This window comes from Coloeus monedula (genome assembly GCF_965178545.1).
Source record: "Coloeus monedula genome assembly, chromosome: 4".
Classification (NCBI taxonomy): Eukaryota; Metazoa; Chordata; class Aves; order Passeriformes; family Corvidae; genus Coloeus; species Coloeus monedula.
The window spans coordinates 30915214-30935721 of NC_138784.1; the positions used below are offsets into that span (position 1 = coordinate 30915214).

General features: G+C 43.7%; 1 protein-coding gene across 9 annotated transcripts in view; it reads left to right on the forward strand.

Moving 5' to 3' along the window:
• The first annotated feature begins 1383 nt into the window (after positions 1–1383).
• The window catches only part of NR2C1 (nuclear receptor subfamily 2 group C member 1), a 62274-nt gene continuing 43149 nt past the window's right edge, over positions 1384–20508 (forward strand). For 3 of the 9 annotated variants that reach the window (XR_014226325.1, XM_082279701.1, XM_082279706.1), the window contains exons 1-3: positions 1387–1469; positions 12412–12468; positions 15379–15454. Coding sequence is in view for 3 of the 9 variants with exons in the window: in XM_082279701.1 (XP_082135827.1) it covers positions 15401–15454 (54 nt within the window). In the remaining 6 variants the exon portion in view is untranslated. Of the gene's footprint in view, positions 1470–4325; positions 4389–12411; positions 12469–15378; positions 15455–20508 lie in introns of all 9 variants that reach the window. The other 6 variants (XM_082279703.1, XM_082279707.1, XM_082279705.1 and 3 more) reach the window with 4 other exon arrangements.

The following is a 20508-nucleotide window of genomic DNA, read 5'->3' on the forward strand; positions in this document are numbered from 1 at the left end:
CAGATGTTGATGCTTATGTCATCTGATTCAGTAGAAATTGCATTAAATAGTCTAAATGATTTTCAGATCATGAAATTGCACATACAGCCCCAGTGACCTAAATGATCTTGAAGTTGCTGCTCATCTCTGACCGCAGCTAGACCATCTTCACTGAACAGATGAAAGAGGAAGAGAAGAAAGGGTGTATTTAAAGTACAAAACTCTTACTTAAAATCAAGGTAATTTAAAATACTTAGCATTAACTAAGTAATTACCTAACACAACTTTGGTCCAAACAGATGCTGCGACAGAGCCAGACCAGCAGCAAGTTGTTCCTGTGGCACTACCCCAGCAGGAATAGGCACTCATCGGCAGCCAGCCAGGCCATTGCCTCCCCAAGGGCTGTTCAGGGCGCTGTTGACATTTAAGGATGGAACTTGCAGCTGCCGTGCAGGCGGAGCGCAGCTCTTTCAGACACAGCTGGCTGAACTGCTACGGTGATTGCACAAGGCACCGCGTGTGCCTCCATCACGTTGCATGTTTCAAACCCAATCTGCCAGTCTTGCCTATGGATCTGCCCCAGCTGGGAGAGCCCACCAAGCCCCCCAAAGCCAAAAGGCTGTGCTGTCCACTTGTGATGTTCAATGCTGGCATCTTCCCGTTTCCCAGCAGGGAACTGCAGTGGGGGTTTGGAGACTTGTGCTCTCCACTCGATGGGCAGAACATTCAAGAACTGTGTTCAGTTTTGGACCTCTCACTCTAAAAAGGACATTCAGGTGCTGGGACATCCAGAGAAGGGCAACAAGGCTCGCGAAGCATCTCAAAAACATGCCTTATGAGGAACGCCTGAGAGAGCTGGACTTGTTTAGTCTCAAGAAGAGGAGTCTTAGGGGGGCCCTCACGGCTCTCTAACAACCACCTGAAAGGAGGCTGTACTGAGGTGGGGGATTGGTCTTTTCTGCAGTAAAAAAAACTAGAGGAAATGGCTTTAAGCTGTAACAGGGGCGATTTCGAGATCAGACAAAATCTTTTCTCCGCTGGGGTGGTCGGGCACTGGAACAGGCTGCCCAGGGACGCCGGAGTCACCATGCCTGGAGGTGTTTTAAAGGGCGTCTGCATCTGGCGCTGGGTGGTGTGGTTTCGGTGTTACAGTAGCAGCAGTGCTGGGTGGACGGCTGGACTGGATGATCTTAAAGGTCTCTTTCAACCCTGCCGATTCTGCGGTGCTACGCCCCTGCCCGCAGGTGCGGAACCCGGCGGCGCGCACCGCCCAGCAGCGGCCCGCCCCGGCCCGTTAGCGGCCGCTGCCCGGCGCCCCGCCCCCTCCGCAGCGCGCCCGGCGCCAGTCTCGAGCGCGGGCGCAGGCGCAGAGCCCGCGGCGGGGCGGGGCCGAGCGGCGGCGGAGGCGGGGTCGCGAACTCTGACCCCCGGGAGCCGGAGCCGCTGCCGCCGCCAAACAAACCCATCGGACCGGCCACCGAGCCCGCCAGGTGAGAGAGAGACCCGCGGCAGCCGAGAGACGCTCCCCGCAGCGGGCGCGGTCCGGCGGCGGAGCACGGGGAGCGGGGGCGGCCGCGCTGTAACGGTGCGGGCCCGCGCGGCTCCCGGCCGCCACCGCTGCGGAACGTGAAGCGGAACGCGCCCGCCCCGCCCCGGGGCCCGGCCCGGCCCCGGGCGGCCCCGCGCCCCCCGACCTTTCACCTACAGGAACCGCTTGCGTGTCCCGCCGCCCCGCATCCGGGCGGCGCCGGCCGCCGCTTCCCGCGGCCGCCGGCCCCGTCTGTCGGGCAGAGGAGCTGCGGGAAGAGGCGGCGACGGGCGATGCGCCCCTCGTGCTGGGCCTCGGCCCCGCGCAGCCATTTTGTGCGGGGCGCCGCGGCGGGGGCGGGCACGGCACTGGCTCCGCGCCCCCTCCCCGCAGCCCCGCGAACCTCCGGGCAGGGGAGATGCGAGGGCAGCGAGCCGGGGCGGCGGGGAGGGCTGGGGACGGATGGGCCCCGGCGTTGCGCTGTAGCTTGGCCTCGGCGCCTCTCCCTTTCCACCCTCCCGAGCCCTGCGACTCAGCATTCCCGGGGGCTCAGCGTGCGCTCCCCCGAACCCCCCCGCCACTCTCTGCCTGCCGACGGCATGGGCCCGCCGGTTCGCTCCTCTTGTATATCCCTGGGGGCTGTCTGCGTTTTTTGGGTTAGGGTGGTATGTCCTGCGCAACACCCGGTATTATTTTTGTGGGGTCAGATGACCCTGTCGCTGCTCCTTATTTTGTCTTGTTGGGTGCGGTATTTCTTCTAAGCTGCGGAGTTTGTGGAGTCTTTCTTTTCTCTTTGTTGCTATATATTGCTTTAAGTGTAGAAAGCACGGCCGCATGCCCCAGGATGCGCTTACCCTTAGCACGTTGTGGAGGGAATAGAGGAGATGCCATATGTTGTGCAAGCGAACTTAAGCAAGAAAAGAGGGGGAAAAAAGTCTAGATACTGGTTTTACTGCAAGACTAGTGTGTGGACATGATTCTTGAAAACCAAGTTTAGGCATTCATTCTTCTTATGTGAGGTCTCTGATCTGAAGCCACTAATGTCAGCAGAGCGGACTTGGGAAAGTAGTGTAGCAGGAAGAGCTGTGCCCACACTTGTCATGGAAAAATAAGATGGGAAAAAATTAAAATAGTTTTCTGTAGGACAGCTTCCTGGTTTTGGAATCAGCGTTATATAAGTAAAAATAGAAGTATCTGATCGGTGGGAAAACATCACAATTTCTATGCCAGTTCAGGCAGTGTTCATCTGGTGACTCTTCGTAGTTTTGTATGGCTTTTTCTGAAAATAATTCCATAAATATTCTCCCCACTCCTTTTAGTCTATGGTTGGCAGTTGTGACATGCGACGTCCAACAGAGAGCATTTAGCCCATACCTTGGTCTTTGCTGTACAGCTTTACTCAGGGGCACTTGTTTGAGGGAAGCCTTAAGATCTGTGAAATGCTTGCCTGCTTCTCTCTGTATCTTTCTCGAGAGGTATTGCTGAACCTCTCTTATCACAGGACTAAGTATTTTCATGTGATGGTGGTCAGCTGTATGTGTGCACGTGTGTGATAATATAAGGAAGGTGGCTGAGGTCACCCGGAGGGGTTTGCAGTCCTCAGTTGCTTCTGCACTTCCTACACTGCTCTGAATGGTTTGACACCACTTGCTAAGTCTACTGCATTCTGCAAGAACAAATCAAGGTGCTTATTACAGAAAGAAGCTCACAGTAGATAAATTAACTAGCTTTAACTTTTCTCCTCGATTCTTAACAATATTTGTGGTTTTCTTACTGGTTGTGTTTTCTTGTGAAATGTACTCTTGAAGGGAACAAGTTTCATGGATGTTCTGATCTCTTTAGGGATAGTCATATCCTAGGCTAGATTGTGGGATAGGAGGAGAGATCGTTTTTTTGTTTGGAGTTTTTATGTTTCTGGTGCTTTTTTAAAGTCTACTTTAATTTTTCTGTTTAAGGTTCTTAGCCTGTGAAGAGAAGGCCCTAAGCAACATACGTAACTCTGAAGCTGATGTTGTTTTGGGGGAAAAGGGTTGAACCAGATGACCTCCAGAAGTACTCTTCGACATGAATTATTTCATTATTATATTCTGTTATTAAAGGTCAGGGGGAGCAGACAGGAGTACAGGAAACCAAAACCAAACAAAAGCCCAGTGATATTGTAGTATTCAAGTTAAATAACTCACATGTGAAATACCGCTACAGAATGCTTGTAGCTAATGTGCTAGTCCAGTGAGAACTGACTTTCATCTATGATGTGAAATCTCGTATTTGCAATAGGTAGATTAGTTTGTTCCCTGTGCTTATAGTCAATTTTTGCTTTAATTTATCATGTGCTTATTGTGTTATGTAATTAAAGTTTGTGCAGCCAGTGAATTTGCTGGAGTTGCTGTAGAATTTGTGAAGCAAAGCAGTCTACCTAAAGAAAGTAATTTGTGTCTAATGTTTGAGTCAAAAAAACCCTGAAAAAAAGCAGTACCCCTTGCTTAAATAAAGAGCTTGACTGTGTGTAAGGACTAGAGTGGTGTCACATCTAAACTTGTCCATGTTTGTTGTGCTGGTGGACGAAGTGTGGCTCTCAGCTGGCAAGTGCTGCGGCTGGTACAGGGTCTGTGTGTCTGTCCTGCTTCAGCAGCCATCCTGGCTTAAGCACTTTTAATAGTGACCTTTGCTAACCTGAGTTGTTTTGGCTGATGCAGATCAGGGAGCTCTCAGGCCTGTGGTGGGTTTAACATCCCCTGTGAAGAAGCAGTAACCTGCTGAGGAGGGTGTGGGGCCACAGGCTCTGCTGGCACAGCTCTCTGCTTTTTGTCACACACAGGCTGCAGCGTGCAACCAACAGTGACCATCGGGGGAAACTAAACTGTACCTGGGTTACTTTCTGGTAAAGCTTTTACTTTTTTTTTTCTTCAGTGGTGTTCCAAGTTGCTTTTAGCACTTTAAACTTGTGCCTGTACATTATTGGCATAAGGTAACCTGCTGCAAAACAGAATTATATCAGTAGAATTTTATGGATAAAACTGCAAAGGTACAGTTAATTAAATTCTTACTCTTGTGTATGCATACCTGTCCATATTTTTACCCTTCAGTCATCAGCTTTTAATTCACAAGATTACTGCATTACTTGCCAAAATCTTAAATCAACAAAGGATTTAATTTTTGTAAAACCAAACTCTTTAAAATTCCAGTTCTCTGAGACTGGAAGATGGCTTGTGCTCTCTGAGTCCTGTATATCTTACGATGCAGTGCTGCAGATTTTGTAAGGAAATACAGTCCTTCCTGAAAATCATTGTCTAAGAACTGCCTTTCTGTATCAATATTTAGATTAATTTTGTTGACTTTGCCAGGCCTTCTCTAAAAGGCTGTTTAAATTTGTTTAATTTAATTTACTATTGTTCAACTTGGTAGTAAGCCAGGCTGGACTAAGCTCAGTATTTGAATGCCTTTGTTGGAAGTTAAAGTGGAAATTTGAAAAACATAAGCCACCAAAAAAAATAAAGCCAAACCCTCTGCTATTGTCATATTTGCTCTAATAAATGGTTTCATTCCAAATAAGTTGAGGTTGCTGTTTATAATTTAGCAGTAACTTTGTGGTGTGAGAACTACCCATTTATTGTAATAATGTTTCTTTTGAAGTATTAGCAGGACAATGTGTCAACATGGCTCTTAATTTGACTTAATATGAAGATTTTTTTCAGAGTGCTTTTCACATGTTCGTAAGAATTCAAAAAATCCCAAACCCAACAAAAAAAATTTCATAAACACACACCCACACCCTCTTAGCAAAATCTAATCTGGTGTAGTGGATAACAAAGGAAAAAACCAGGGAATCACAAAATGACTTGGGTTGGGAAGGGGGCATAAAGATCACCTAGTTCCAACCGCCCTGCCATGGGCAGGAATGCCATGATCTAGATTAGGTTGCTGAGAGCCCCATCAAACCTGGCCTTCAGTGCTTGCAGGGATGGGGCATCTGCAGCTTCTCTGGGCAACCTGTTCCAGTGCCTCACCACCCTCACAGTAAAGAATTTCTTAATATCTAATCTAACCCTGCTCTTTTTCAGTTTGAAGCCATTGTCCATTGTCCTGTCACTACAGACCCTTGTAAAAAGTCCCTCTCTGTCTTTCTTGTAGGCTCCCTTCAGGTACTGGAAGGCTGCAATTAGGTCACCCTAAGCCTTCTGTTTTCCAAGCTGAGCAGTCCTAATTCTCTCAGCCTTTCATGGTAGGAGAGGTTCTCCATCTCTCCGGTCGTCTTGGTTGCCTCCTCTGGACTTGCTCCAACAGGTCCATGTCCTTCCTGTGCTGGGTACCGCAGAGCTGGATGCAGTGTTCCAGGTGGGGTCTCACCAGAGCAGAGGGGCAGGATCCTCTCCCTCAACCTGCTGGCCACGCTGCTTTGGATGCAGCCCCAGGACACGTTTGGTTTCTGGGCTGCCAGTGCACATTGCTGTGTGTAGCCTTTCATCCACAAGAACCCTCAAGTCCTTGGCAGGGCCGCTCTTGATCAGTTCATCCCCCAGAATATTTTATATGGGACAGTATCAACAGAAATTTAGTGGAAGGGTGTGTGGGAAACTCAGTTTTGTTGTGTGGAGGTTTTGTTTGTATGTTTGTGGTTTTTGTTTTGTTGTGCTTTTTTTTTTTTTTTTTTTCATCTGTAGGAAGCTTCCATGGATATGCAGATGTGCAAGTTTGTAAGGGTTATGTTATTAGTGGTACTGTTGAAGAGGTTTGCTGATTTCTGTAGAGTACCTTCATGTATCAACTACCTCATCTGTGGCTGTAATTCAGTGAATACTCCAAACGGTCACTTTGCATAACACCTGTATAGATAATTTGGCAATATAGATAAGCTGTTGTAACATTGTGGGCTTTTTTCCAAAAAGGAAGTGATCTTGGTTCTGCTTCTACTTGTTTTTCCTGTGTTATGTGTAACAATTGTTAGGTGCAAGGTGAATAAAGTCAGAAGATGAGTTTACAGCTATACAGCTGTGAAGGCAGACTGGAACAAAGCCAGCAGTGGGGCTACCGCTCATGAAATACTGTAATTATACCATAGAGGATGTACTGCCTCAACGTGTTCAGAAAGAAGGCTTTGCACTTGCCGTGCTGTGTTAGTGCGATCTTTCTGTGCCAGCTAGAATGGACCCAGCTGAACCTAATCCAGTGAATGGGAAAGTTTTCAGTCAGATGAGCTTCCTGGTCGTGGTTCATGGTGAAGCTTCAGCTCTGGTGCAGGGCACCAGTTTGGGGTTTTTTTCTCTTTTTTTTCCTTTTGCAGGCTTCAGGTGGAGATGCAGCTATGGCTGGCATTACACAGGGCAGGTTGACCTGATTAAATGGCTGTCTCCTTATCTAGCTCTGGCACGTAGCCAGTGCTCCTGCGAGTAGACTCTGCTTGCAGGCAGCCCCCTTGCCTTTCCTCCTCCTTCCTTCCCCAGTTGGTTGTGGGACTAATGAGCTAAGTCAGCTCACCTGTAGCTGATGGGGCAGGTTCTAGAGATACCATGATAAAAGAAGCAGAAGACAAGGCTTAAAAGTGGGACTATGTCTTTGGTGGCCCAAACTGTAAAAATGATTTGTTGGTCATCTGAAAAATTGTTGTAGTGATTCTGTTTCCTCATGTTTCCTCCCACTGTAGCACATGCTTACAAGAAAAGGTAGTGAGAGCACTGATTTTAAATTAATTGCACAGGCATGCCTACAAATGCATCTTTCTGTATTGCTGTGTGCCTTTTAATTACTCCGTTATGCTTTTGCAAGCATCTCGTTTTCCCTCGCTTGCCTGCGGGTCCAGCTGCTTCAGTTTCCTGTTGATACTTGTCTCATATATATACACTGTCTAAATCTTGATCTCATGCGAATTTAAAAAACAGTATGTAACTCGGTGTCAAGGGTCACATAAATATTCCTCAATTCATTGATAAAGAGAATCTTGCTACTTTAAGTCTACCAGCTGTTCTACCCTCTTGAACAATGTGGTTTATAGAACAATAATCCAAGAACAGCTCATTTAGCTTGCTGTGTTCATTGAGCTTTTCCTATATGAAGCACTGAGCACAGTAGCATCATTTGTTTCACAAATGTATTTGGATTCCTTGGCTTAATTTATTATCTATAAAGCATTGCAGAAAACTGCTCTAAAGTATGAAGAGATCTTGGGTGGTTCTCTAATTTATTTAAGCACTAACTCAGACACGTTTAATCATAGAGGGATTGTTAAGTGCATTCTATTTTATGTGTAGGAGTTTATTAAAGAAGTTTGGCATAGGCTATGCTGAATTCTTAATTAGTATATGATTAGTTTGATAATGGAAATTAGGACTAGTTTCCATTTTAAGGTACAGAGCGCCTGTAAGCCCAATGTGATGACCTGAGCTAAAATCCTTAGCTGACTTTAAGGTGTACTGAAATCATTCATACTGAAGCAGTAGACTACAGGGAGAGATTAAGTTTCTTCTTTTCCAGTTAGCTTTCTGTTATATGAACTTTTTGAGCTTTCCTAAAAAGTCATGTTGACCTTCCCGTATTTGTCCTTACTGTGTGGCGTGGTTTAACCCCAGGCAGCCACTTCCTCACTCCCCTACCAGTGGGACTGGGGAGGGAATCAGAAGGGTAAAAGCTGAAAAACTCGTGGGTTGAGGTAAGGACAGTTCAGTAGGGAAAGAAAAGCTGCACACACAAAGCAAAACAAAGATTTAATTCACTGTATCCCATTGACAGGCAAGTGTTCAGCCATCTCCAGGGCAGGTAGCTGGCTGAATATACAAGGTGATGGCAGGATGCCATCACATGTAATGGTTACTTGGGAAGGTAAATGCCATCACTCTGTCTCCTTCTTCTTCCTTCTTCCATTTTTATGTCTCCTTCTTCTTCCTTCTTCCATTTTTATGTACTGAACATGGTGTCATATGGTATCAAATATACCTTTGGTCATCTGTCCTGGCTGTATCTGCCACCCACCTCCCACGCACCCCCAATTTCCTCACCAACATGGCAGCACAAAAAGTAGAAGAGGTCTTGGCTATGTGTAAACACTCCTCAGAAATAACAAAAATATCTCTGTATTATCAACCCTGTGTTCGGGACAAATCCAAAACACAGCTCCATACCAGCTACTGCGAAGAAAATTAACTCTCCCCCGGCCAAAACCAGCACACTGATAAAAGAACGAAAAGTAAAGTTCACAGTAACTTCTGCAGTCATAACTAGTTAATGTACCTGTACCTCTAAAGTATCTAGAACATACTTGTGTAACTTCATTGGTTTAACAGGTTAATTTAATCTGGAAAGACCCCTGTATTAAGACACATTCCATACATAGTAATTGGAATGAATAATGATTCTTCTAAGCATACAGAGTCAAACTGGTTTAACAGTGCCAGCAGGGTAGGGTAAACTACTAAAATTTTACAAATACTGTTTTTGTACCAGTAAAACTGGTCAGGGGTATGACACTTTTTCCCAAAGTAAACTGAAGATCTTTGGAATGGACATAATTTTCTCATGTTGTATCTTCATGCTGATGTGGTTTGTTCTTACTCATTTAAAGGGTATTACACCAGAATCAAGGCACTTGATAGTGGGGCAGCTATACTAATGCTGTAATATAATAAAATGAGAGATGTTACCATTTATATCAAATTGAGCATCCAAACATAAAGAAACATACTTCTGCTACTGCTTTTAAAGTCCGTAGTCTACACTGGTGTAATATTAAAAAATGCTATTAATAGGAACCTCCTACTAGGACAATTAAAGTTGTATAACTTTTGTCCCTGAAGAAGGGTAAGTTAAACAGTGATGTCTTCTGGGTATAACTTAACTGTACTAATGGAGAGGTTAGTGCTTCTAACTACCAACCCTCAAAACTGCTGTCTGCTCTCATGGGAATGTTTCGTGACCCATTTCAGTTGAAGTAAGCCTGAAATACTTTAAAAAGTAAGTATTTAATATGTTTTTTTGACAGAAACATTGAGAAAACTCCGGCCTATAAAAGCTGAGGAAGAAGTAGAGAGGATGGGTTTAATTGGTGCAAGCTAATGAAAGTTTTCCATTGCTGTGGTGGCCTACAGAGTGCTTATCTAAAGTAGCAGTGGAACACCATTGGACTTGATGATGCCAGATTCACCACCACCCAGTTTACACTAACTGAGGATAGTGATGCATTTAAAAATAATTCTGAGTCTTGCCAAGAAGGCTCACTAACTCATTTACCAGGAGCATAAATTAACAATATGTAACTTACAGACAAAAATACTTTGGTAGCATTTTGAGTCTGAAGATTGAAGAGAGAAGCAATAAATGCATTTTAATGCATTTAAGAGGAAGTCTAATGCCTGCCTTCTGTCAAAATGCCTGCTTTTAGATGCTGCTTCTAGTGGATGGAGGGATTGAGCTTTTCTAAGGAAAAGAGGAGGATATATAATTCTGTTTCTGGTTTTTTTTTTCAAGTGTTTTTGAAATAGCTTCATTTTTTATTTAATTATGTGGCAAGTAATGCTGTGAAACACTCAAGAAATAAATTTGAGAACAAGTGTAGTGATTATCCTTGTAAAGCAGGTCTAATCAGTGTGAGTACAGATGCTGATATTTGTGTTACTCCGTATCTAGAGCAACAGAAACAGAATGTTTCTGTGCTGGGTATCTTCTGAGAAGGGGATTTTTCCCTGGCCTCAGAAATTTACCACTAATAAGAAAATATGCAAAGGGATCATCACAGACTAAGGGAATACAAGGGTGCCAAACTAGAATGTATTGTACATTTGCAGAGGCAGCAGTCTAATCATGTTGACAGTCTTAATGTTGTTAACTTGACATAGTTGTCAGCAACACATCCTTTTTAAGGAAAATTTTAGAAAGGTTATGTTTGTTTTGTAGTTTTAGAGTGTTTCAGATCTTAATGGAAGATCTGCAAAAAGTTGTAGAAGGAGTAAGAGCTTATGCTGTGACGGTATCTAACTAAATGGCCCTGGGACAAAGCACTTTTTACCACTGTGTTTTTCGGAAATTTTGTGGTAAAAGTAAAGGCAAGGATCTTAGTCTGATGTGAAAAAGGGAAGCCAGTAGAGCAATTGAGCTTGTTATAAGCAGCTATAGGCTTGCTGGTTGAAACAGCAGCAGTTGAAAATAATTCTTGCAGGAGCGTTCAAAGTGAGATATAAATGAGGTAAAAATTATTTGGGCAATGTTTGTAAATAACATAGTGCTTGATGTGTTGGCAGGAGCCTTGGCTCTCCTTTCTTGCTTGTAGTCCTAATATAACTAATATTACAGTTTTTTTAACTGTTGGACATTATAAATAAGATCCTAAAAGTATGTGCAGATTTTTTTACATTGTGGTCTCTGGTCTTGTAGAATTCCAGGTTTCATCCTTTCAATGTTTTAGATAACTTTAGAAAGGAAATATAAATGTGTTTAGCAGTCTTAAGCATCTGAATAAAGTTTGGTTTATCTTGGTTTGTTTCATTCATTTTGAAAGGAGAACAGAGTATTCTAAGGAAGAATCTGCCAATTAATTGACTCAGTCTACTTCTTTCCTATACCAGCAATAAACATTTCTCATATATGGCCTCATGTGTCCTTTGAAGGTGTATAGCATGGTTTTGACAAGCATGGAAAAGAGCATTTCTGAAATCAGGAAGATTCACGTTAGATGAGAACACCTTGAAGATCACTTCTGGTTATTGAAGATCAAAACTCAGGCTGATGATACTTAGAATCATTAAGGTTGAAAAAAGATCGAGTCCAGCTGTTAACCCAGCACAGCTGTGGTTGCCACTAAGCCTAGTGCCACACATACATGCATTTTGAACACTTCCAGGGATGGCAATTCCACCATGTCCTGGGCAGTTTGCGCCAATGCCCGACCAGCCTTTCAGTGAAGAAACTTTTCCTAGTATCTAATCTAAACCTCCCGTGGTGCAACTTCACTCCTTTCAGGTGCTCGTAGAGAGCAGTAACTTTCCCCCTTGCCTCCTTTTCTCCAGGCTGAACACTCCCACATCCCTCAGCTGCTCCTCATCAGACTTGTGCTCCAGACCTTTCACCAGCTCCATTGCCCTTCTCTGGACATGCTCCAGCACCTCAGAGTCTTTATTGTAGTCAGGGGCCCGGAACTGAACGTGGCATTTGAGGCATGGCCTCACCGCTGCCGAGTACAGGGGGACAGTCACTGCCCTGGTCCTGCTGGATTATTGCTGATACAGGCCAGGATGCCACTGGCCATTTTGGCCATCTGTGCACACGCTGGCTCATGTTCAGGTGCTGTTGACCAGCACCCCCAGGCCGCAGCCCATTGATCCAGCCTGTCCAGATCCCTCTGCAGAGCCTTCCTACCTTCCAGCAGTTCAGCACTCCTGCCCAGCTTAGCGTTATCTGCGAACTTACCAAGGGTGCCCAGATCAGTGATAAATATACTAGACAGGGTTGACTCCAGTACTGAGCCCTGGGGAACACCATTGTGAGTGGCCACCAACTGGATATAGCTCCATTTGCCACCACTCTGGACCCAGCCAGCCAGCCAGTTTCCTACCCAGGGAACAGCACACCTGTTCAAGCCGTGGGTCGCCTGTTTGTCCAGTAGAGTGCTGTGGAAGATGGTGTCAGAGGCTTTCCTAAACTCTGGGTAGACAGCATCCATGGCCTTTCCCTCGTCCCCCAAGAGCTTTTCTTTGCTGGGAAATGAAGGTTATAAGGTGTTTAGGGAACATTTCTCAATTTCAGGTAGCTTTTATTTAGAATATATTTATCATTTCTTGTGAAACTATTCAGCTTCTGAGAATATTGGCTGGAGCAACTCAGGAAAATAAGCTTTTAAAAACATGAAAAATGTGCTAAATTTTAAAATTTACATAATAGAAGAAAAACAGCTGAAGCTTTTTTTTCTGCTTAATTTCTTGCAGGGATGTCTAAAGAGTGATTAAGCATACCTGATGTGAAGTCTAACACAGATACCCTAGGTAAGCAAAACATGAACTATAAAACCTTTTACAGCTGTACCAAAGTTAGCTGAGAATTTGTAGGTAGTTCTCCTTGACCTGTCCTGCTCCCCTGTCCCCAGAGCAAGATGCACAGCTTAACACATAGCTGCTCCTCAGAGAGGTGACCTTGCTTCTTCAGTGACTCTGGGCTTGTCTGACTCTAGAGTGAGCTACATCAGGCAGTTCGCTGGGCCAAAAGCAAAGAGTATGGTTTCATGGTGCAGTTCAACTGAATTATCAGCTTCCCCGCCAACAACAACAGAAATGGAGGTTTGCCTCCTCCTTAAATCTTCCTTCTTTTCTTCCCTCTCTTGACTTATAACAACATGTTCTCCCTTTTGTCTGCCATAGAATGAATCTGACTGCAAAAGAAATCAGTTCAGTGTGCTTACCTAGATGATTGGTGCATTTCTGCCAGCTGAGTTTTCTGTCCTTTTAGTGAGTTAAATTTTCTACTGTGTGGTCAAGATCATCCCAGCTTGGTCAGGGCAAGCAGGACCTCATTCCTGGGGGTGAGCTGTAAATTCTGTTCAAACTGCTTTTGAAACTATTCCTTGACTCTGCAAGTAAGAAAGAGGTTTCTGCCAGTTCAGTTGCTTGAACTGACTTTTCAGGGCATGAAGACATGAAATTATAAAAATGGAAATGGGATAGGAATGCCTGTTGCAGCTCTCCATTTCAGTAGTTGATCTGCGACATGAAATGCTGTCTAAAAGCTTGTAATTGAAATACTGAAGGTGCTTTTTTTCACTGTTATGCATGCTCTTCAGAGCAAAGTTGCATGGTTTATTGGAGGTGGTTTCAATTAAGATATTTTAGTACAGCGTACTGGTGTTACAAATACTGTTTTTTTCAGTGCCCTTTGGTTTAAGGATCGCTGAGTTAAATAAAGCAACAACACACAAGAGTACATACTTCTGAATGTTTATTTAAATTGAAAGTGCAGGTGTCAAAATATAAAACACCATGTGATTAATATGTAAATTCTTGTCAATAATTGTGAGTACATTCGTTTTCCATCGTGTGCGTGCCTCATGAGCTCAAACTCAGATAATTTGTCTAGCTTTGACAGCTGGTTCTGCATCCATAGGTTGAATTTCCTTGTGCTTATTCCAGACAGCATGAAGAGGTAGGACAGGTTCAAACTTTTCTCCAGATTCCTCTTCATCGTAAGAGTTCAGTCTTGTTTGTGTACTTGAGGTCCTATGCTCGTGCAAGTGTAGTTCAAATGAGTCTCTTTTAGATAAGTTTCAGAAATTCACTGCTAATGGTTTATGCCTCTCGGAGAGCTAGTTTCCTTATGACTGGTGCATCATAGTTGAATACATACGTATTCCTTCACTGCTTTACTCCGAGGTAAAACATGTCAGTTAAAATCACTTTCAGTTTTCAAGCTAAGTTGTTTTACTAATACATCTCGACTGTGAGGGCAGTTGCATCTGATGTAGGAGAACTAACTAGCTGGTGCAAATTAATTCCTCAAAGCCATTTTTTGTTATTTTGTAATGAAGTAGCACTCATTTCTGGCACTGTATATATAAACAGTGCAATATTTTGTTACTAGTATTTTATTTAAAAGAAGAAAACATGGATAAGACACATTGCCTATCTTGAAAATTTCAAGTGCTCTTTGAATAGTGATTGTGCTGCAGCTCACTGGATGCAGAAGTGGGCTGATAGAATGCTCATGGAAGGTTGCTGATACTGGATCTTCCTAGGAGATAATGCTTTTCAGCATAAGCTTTAGAATCATATCTCTATATGCATGTCTGTCATCTTTTGTCCTAATTTAACTAAGAATGCAGTGTGCTAGTAAGTGATTAAGAATGGTGTACAGTGCCCAAATATTTCTGTATTTCCCCTTTCGCACATTAATTAGGCTTTAGTATACCATTGGGCACACCTCGAAGGCCTGCAGTTCTTGTGCTAGTTGAGAAAGATTTCTCTTTCCAATTTTAAGAGCAGAAATAGCTTGAGTTAAATTTGAGTTAAAAATTAGTTAAATGTTTTATTTGCATGGCTCATTGGGGAGGTTTAGAGATTCACTGAGGAGGAGGTAATTCCTAGGAGTTCCAGAGAAGTTAAAGAATGAAAACCAGTATTAGTGTGAGAGTACTGTCTTTGTTCACACAAGAAGTAGGTATTGCAGTGCTTTTAATTAGCTTTTGTCAGTAAAATTGTTTATATGGTGCTTCATAATTTGTGAATGTTCCTTTAAAGTACTGTCTAGTGAATATTTGTATATCAGTAATATAATACATGCCTTGCCAAATAAACAAGGCATGCATCTGAATCCTTTATACTTCATTCATGTAGTAGGGTCTCTTAAATCCCACAAAATTCTTCTCATGAAGATTTGGGCTTGTGCTGTAGCTACAGTGGTGATAACGAAACAGCATCTTTTTTTTTAAACACGTATTTTCTGTGTCCCAAGTACTGCCTCCTGTTAGTTACGAAATTGACCTTCGGGCACTCCTGTTAATACTAAAAAAATCTAAAAGAGTTCAGAAGAGGTTAGATTTGCCCCTCTTGATTTGCATTAACAAAACTGTCTGTGTTCCAGTTTTTTAAGATGTTAAATATGTCCCTACTGATGTCATGGTCAGTAGAAGACTTCTGTTCTCACAGTGATTTTACTGCTTGTTGGAAAAGCAGAAGCAGAAAAATAGGAAGTCTTTGTGTGAGTTATTCAAATAAAACAATACAAAGTTTTCAAATAGCAAATTAATTATTTTTATAGAATTAATTTTATGTATAATCAAACTTTAAATTTTGCAGGGATGTCATCTTCATAAAACTGTGAACGCACTTATGTGAACTAATTTTCCCCAAGATATTTTTACTTTTGAAACTACAGATGTTAAGCATCTTCTTTCCTTTCTTTGACAGGAAATTCTGGTGATTAGAGATCATGGCAACCATAGAGGAACTGGCCCATCAAATTTTTGAACAGCAAATGGGAGAGGTACATAAATTTTGAGTCCTATTTAAGAGAAATTGAATAATAAAATATACAGACTGATATGTAAAAACCAAAATTAGCAGAGAAAATTTTTAGTACAGACAAGACTTCTGGACACTTCCCTCGGAAGGCAGAAAAACTTACTATGTCCATTTTAAAGTTACGCTGCAAAGTCTTTTTTGCCAAAGTCCACCCTACAGAAATTAAGAAAAATCTAGCAGTGTTTCCAGTAAGTCAGTAGCTGTTCAGCTCTGCTTTGTGGGCCTGTAGTGGTTTTCAGAGAGCCATCTGGTTGTGTAATTGTTTTACTCACTTTACAAAAGTCAGGACACAGCTTTTACTTTACAACTATGCAATTCATTTGTCAGTTTTGTTTTCACTATTAAAGTTTTACCATGTTCTTCGCTTTCAGATATATGTGCTTGCTATGTGTCAAAAGAAAGACTGAACTGTTTCTGCAGATTTCTAGTTTCAATTTTTGTGACCTGTGTGCAGAATCTGTGTACTGCAGCCAGAGAACTGCCACAGATGCACAGATAGTTTGAGTGTGTGGATATGAGTATACATAGTTATCTAGAAAGTTTCAGCATAGCATAGAATATTTAAAATTAGCACCCTTTTAAATTAGATAGAGGCAGTAATTTATTTATCTTAAATAAATGTTATTTTTTAGCTTGAAATATCCACTCTTGGTTTCTTGTCTAGACACAGACTTACTTCTCAAGTAATTTTATTTCCTCTCAGCCTTGATTTCAGATGGAAAAGTTGGAGTGGGGGATGGGGTGGTTAATTCTACTCTGAATAAATTCTCACAGCTTTTATTTTGTAGCATCTGAGTGTTGCTACGGCTATCTCAAAAGGACTTAAGTGATTTATGGGATGTATGAGGTTTTCTTTTTATTACTTGTCCTCTTTATTAGATGAGAACACCTGTTTAATGCAGTTTTGTTTTGGGACTGTAATTCTTTGTTGAGGTCTAAATAGGGCTGTATTTCCTGTTTAAATTTGTCTCTTTTTGACAGCACAAGGCTAGTCAAAGCTAGCTGAAGTGTACATTCCACTCAGAGGATGGTGTGATGATGGTGTTTAGCCTCTGTGGGGGTTGTTTCTCAATTTCATAATGTGATTCAAGGAGGCACTGAGCTAACTTAATATCTCAGTAACATGGGAGAGAGAGGGTCCTTTTTCTGTTTCTTTCCTTATTAATTTTCCCAACAACAGAAAGCTAATAACCCAGCCAAAACAATTGGGAGATTTTCTGCTGGATTGGCATTGATTAGGGTCTGAGAAGGCTCCAATGAGTACCAGAGCCAGCCCAAAGGAGATGGCTGGTAGCCAAAGGAAGGCAGGGGAGAAAACAGACAGAGTGAAGGTGCAGTGCTGCAGAGAGCTATTGGCTGTTCCTGTTCATGGTGAAATCACAGCTCTACAGTTTTCAAGGCTGTTTTGTCAGCAGTGTAGATTAGGATTTGTCCTTTCACAAGGTTTTACTGTGTCTGAGATGGTCACACCGTATTTGGGAGCAGTGCAGCTTAAGCATTCCCCAATCCTCACTTAGCTACTTATTCTCATGCTATGCTAGTCTTGCTCATGTAAGCTCTCTGTGTCATCATGTGGTGGACAAAACTAGGAAAAAAAGTAAATTACAGCATAGTGGAGGAAGGTCATCTCCCTCTTGGTCGTGATCAGTGTCCTTATTTTGTCCAGGTTGCAGTCCAACCAGGCACGTGGTTGGAAGGACTGAAAAGCATCCCCAAGGGCAGTGCAAGCTGGGACTCCTTTAGCCAAAATTACTGTCAAAGGTGCATGCCATGCATGAGTGTGCTGCCTGAAAGGTGGAGTCAGCAAGGAAAGCAGTCTCACAGGGGCCTTCATGCAATAACTTATGTTCCTGCCTACCTACAGGCTGTTATTGCCTGGTGGCATTCCTAATCACCGTAAGCACTGAAAACTCATAGTTTAACATCTAGAGAACTTCAGCAGTATTTTTGCTAGCATTTATAATTCTCTTGAATGTTGAAGTAGTTTTAATTGAATTTACAAGAAAAATTTACATTAGTAGAACCTGAAAGGAAAAAGACTTGAAAGGAGAAGGTATTCCAGTATGGAGGAGAATGGAAAATGCTTCTGTGTCTCATCAAAATAATGGTCAGAAGTCTTTTGTGACATAGAGTTTGATTTCTTTTTAATATTAATTGTTGTTCATGAAGGATTTTAAATCACAAAATTATTGCAACAATTTTACAATGGTGTTCACAAACGTGTTTTTGTTGATTTAGGACTTTTTGCATAAAAGCAAAACATTAAAGCAAAATATAACCCTTTCCATATGGGTACTGTGCAGTGATTGTCGTTTCTCGGATTCTGCCGTCTCCTAGTCATCTTTGGCTCTGTGTGAGATAATTCTTATCTCTACATCAAGATCACATTTCCTGATTCCTGTGGGGAAGCTACCTGCCAAGAGCCTGTAGCATTCTTCTTTCTTTAATCTGTGGCTGGGAACACTGAGTATATGGTGGTTCATTTCCACAGTCCTGCCAGTTTACTGTAACAGAGGAAAGCTACATAGTTGTTGAAACAGTCTGTCACACACATAATACAAAACACAATTTTTAACTGTACTAGTTTGAAAACAAACTAGTGGGAGACACCAAGTCAGAATAACAATTTAATAGGGAAATAAAAGGAGGGGGAAAGAAAAACAAAAAAAAAACCCAATAGAAGCGGATAACACTGGGTTAAACTGACAGAGTTAAGATACAACCTGGCACCCTGTTAGTCAGGGTGGTGGTGGTGGTCTGGTAGAATGGTGGCTGCAGTCCTCCCGAAGTGGCAATCCTGTAGGAAAAGGAAGGGTCTGCTCCTCCTCAGAAGGTCCAATGGTGACTGTGTAGCTCCTGTCCTCTGGAAATCCAGTGGAAAGGTCTCCTCTCTGGTTTTCAACCTCAGCTTATATCCACGCTGGGATGCTTGGTTCCTCCCTCTGGGTGGAGCATCTCACAATGGGGTAATGAGTCATAAGGCCAGGTGTTGATTGGGCTCATTAACAGATGATAGTCCAGAGGGAGTTATCTATGAGTCAGGCGGCAGGACAATGATGGGCCATCAACAGCAAGATAGTCTGGGGGGAGGAGGCAAGGAAACACTGCCCCACCTGATTTCAACGGCTGATGGGGATGGTAATAGAATACACTGCAACCCAGGACATTATCCACCCCTTATTCTATTACCATCTACATCATCCCAAATCAATACCTTCTTTAAACTCTACACACACATATATATATATATATATATATACAATGAAACCCTACGCACCGTTCTCACCTAAGATTAGGTCTCCTTGCGGTACACAATGGGTTTCCCCATCTTTTTGCATTACCCACCAAGTGCAACCAGGTCCTTGAGCAAAGACAATCCCACGGATGGGTTTGCCTTTGCCTGAGGCGGGATTGATCCAAACAGTCTTTCCTAAAATACCCCTCAGGTGTACCGCAGGGACTCTATCTCCATCCACTGTGTGCAAGGGTTCAGACTCGGCGGGACCAGCTCGATTGATGGACCCTCGGGTATTGACCATCCAGGTGGCCTTTGCTAAGTTCACTTCCCAATTTTTGAAGGTCCCCCCACCAAGTGCCTTCAGGGTGGTTTTAAGTAGTCCATTGCAGCGTTCAACTTTTCCGGCAGCTGGTGCATGATAAGGAATATGATATATCCATTCAATACCGTGTTCTCTGGCCCAGGTGTTGATGAGGCTGTTCTTAAAATGAGTCCCGTTGTCCGACTCGATCCTGTCAGGGGTGCCATGTCTCCACAGGACTTGCTTTTCCAGGCCCAGGATGGTGTTCCGGGCTGTAGCATGAGGCACAGGGTAGGTCTCCAGCCATCCAGTTGTCGCTTCAACCATGGTCAACACGTAGCGCTTGCCTTGGCGGGTTTGGGGAAGGGTGATGTAATCAACCTGCCAGGCTTCCCCATACCTGTACTTTGACCATCGTCCACCGTACCACAGAGGCTTCACCCGCTTGGCCTGTTTGATTGCAGCACAGGTCTCACAACTGTGGATGACCTGTGAGATGCTGTCCATGGAAAGGTCCACCCCTCGGTCACGGGCCCATCGGTATGTTGCATCTCTCCCCTGATGACCAGAGGCATCATGGGCCCAACGAGCTAGGAATAATTCTCCCTTGTGCTGCCAGTCCAGATCCACCTGAGATACTTTCACCTTGGCAGCTCGGTCCACCTGCTCATTGTTGCGATGCTCTTCATTAGCCCGACTCTTGGGTACGTGCGCATCCACGTGTCGAACCTTCACGGTCAGCTTCTCTACTCGGGTGGCGATGTCCTGCCAAATCTCAGCGGCCCAGATGGGTTTCCCTCTGCGCTGCCAGTTGGCCTTTCTCCAGCGATCCAGCCATCCCCACAGAGCATTAGCTACCATCCACGAGTCGGTGTAGAGATAGAGCCTCGGCCACTTCTCTCGTTCAGCAATATCCAAAGCCAGCTGGACGGCTTTAAGCTCTGCAACCTGACTCGATCCACCTTGTCCCTCGGTAGCTTGTGCAACTCGTCGTGTGGGGCTCCATACTGCAGCTTTCCACTTTCGGTTAGCGCCTACAATTCGGCAGGAACCATCAGTGAAGAGGGCATAACGTCTTTCAGTCTCCGGTAGCTCATTATATGGTGGGGCTTCCTCAGCACGAGTCACTTGCTCTTCCTCTTCTTCAGAAGATAATCCAAAAGTCTCACCTTCAGGCCAGTTTGTTATAATTTCTAGAATCCCAGGGCGATTCGGGTTTCCAATACGGGCACGCTGTGTGATGAGGGCGATCCATTTGCTCCATGTGGTGTCGGTGGCGTGATGCGTGGAAGGAACCTTTCCCTTGAACATCCAACCCAGCACCGGTAGTCGGGGTGCCAGAAGCAACTGTGCTTCAGTGCCAATTACCTCAGAGGCAGCTTGGACTCCTTCATAGACTGCCAAGATTTCCTTCTCTGTGGGAGTGTAGTTGGCTTCAGACCCTCTGTAGCTTCGGCTCCAGAATCCCAGTGGTCGG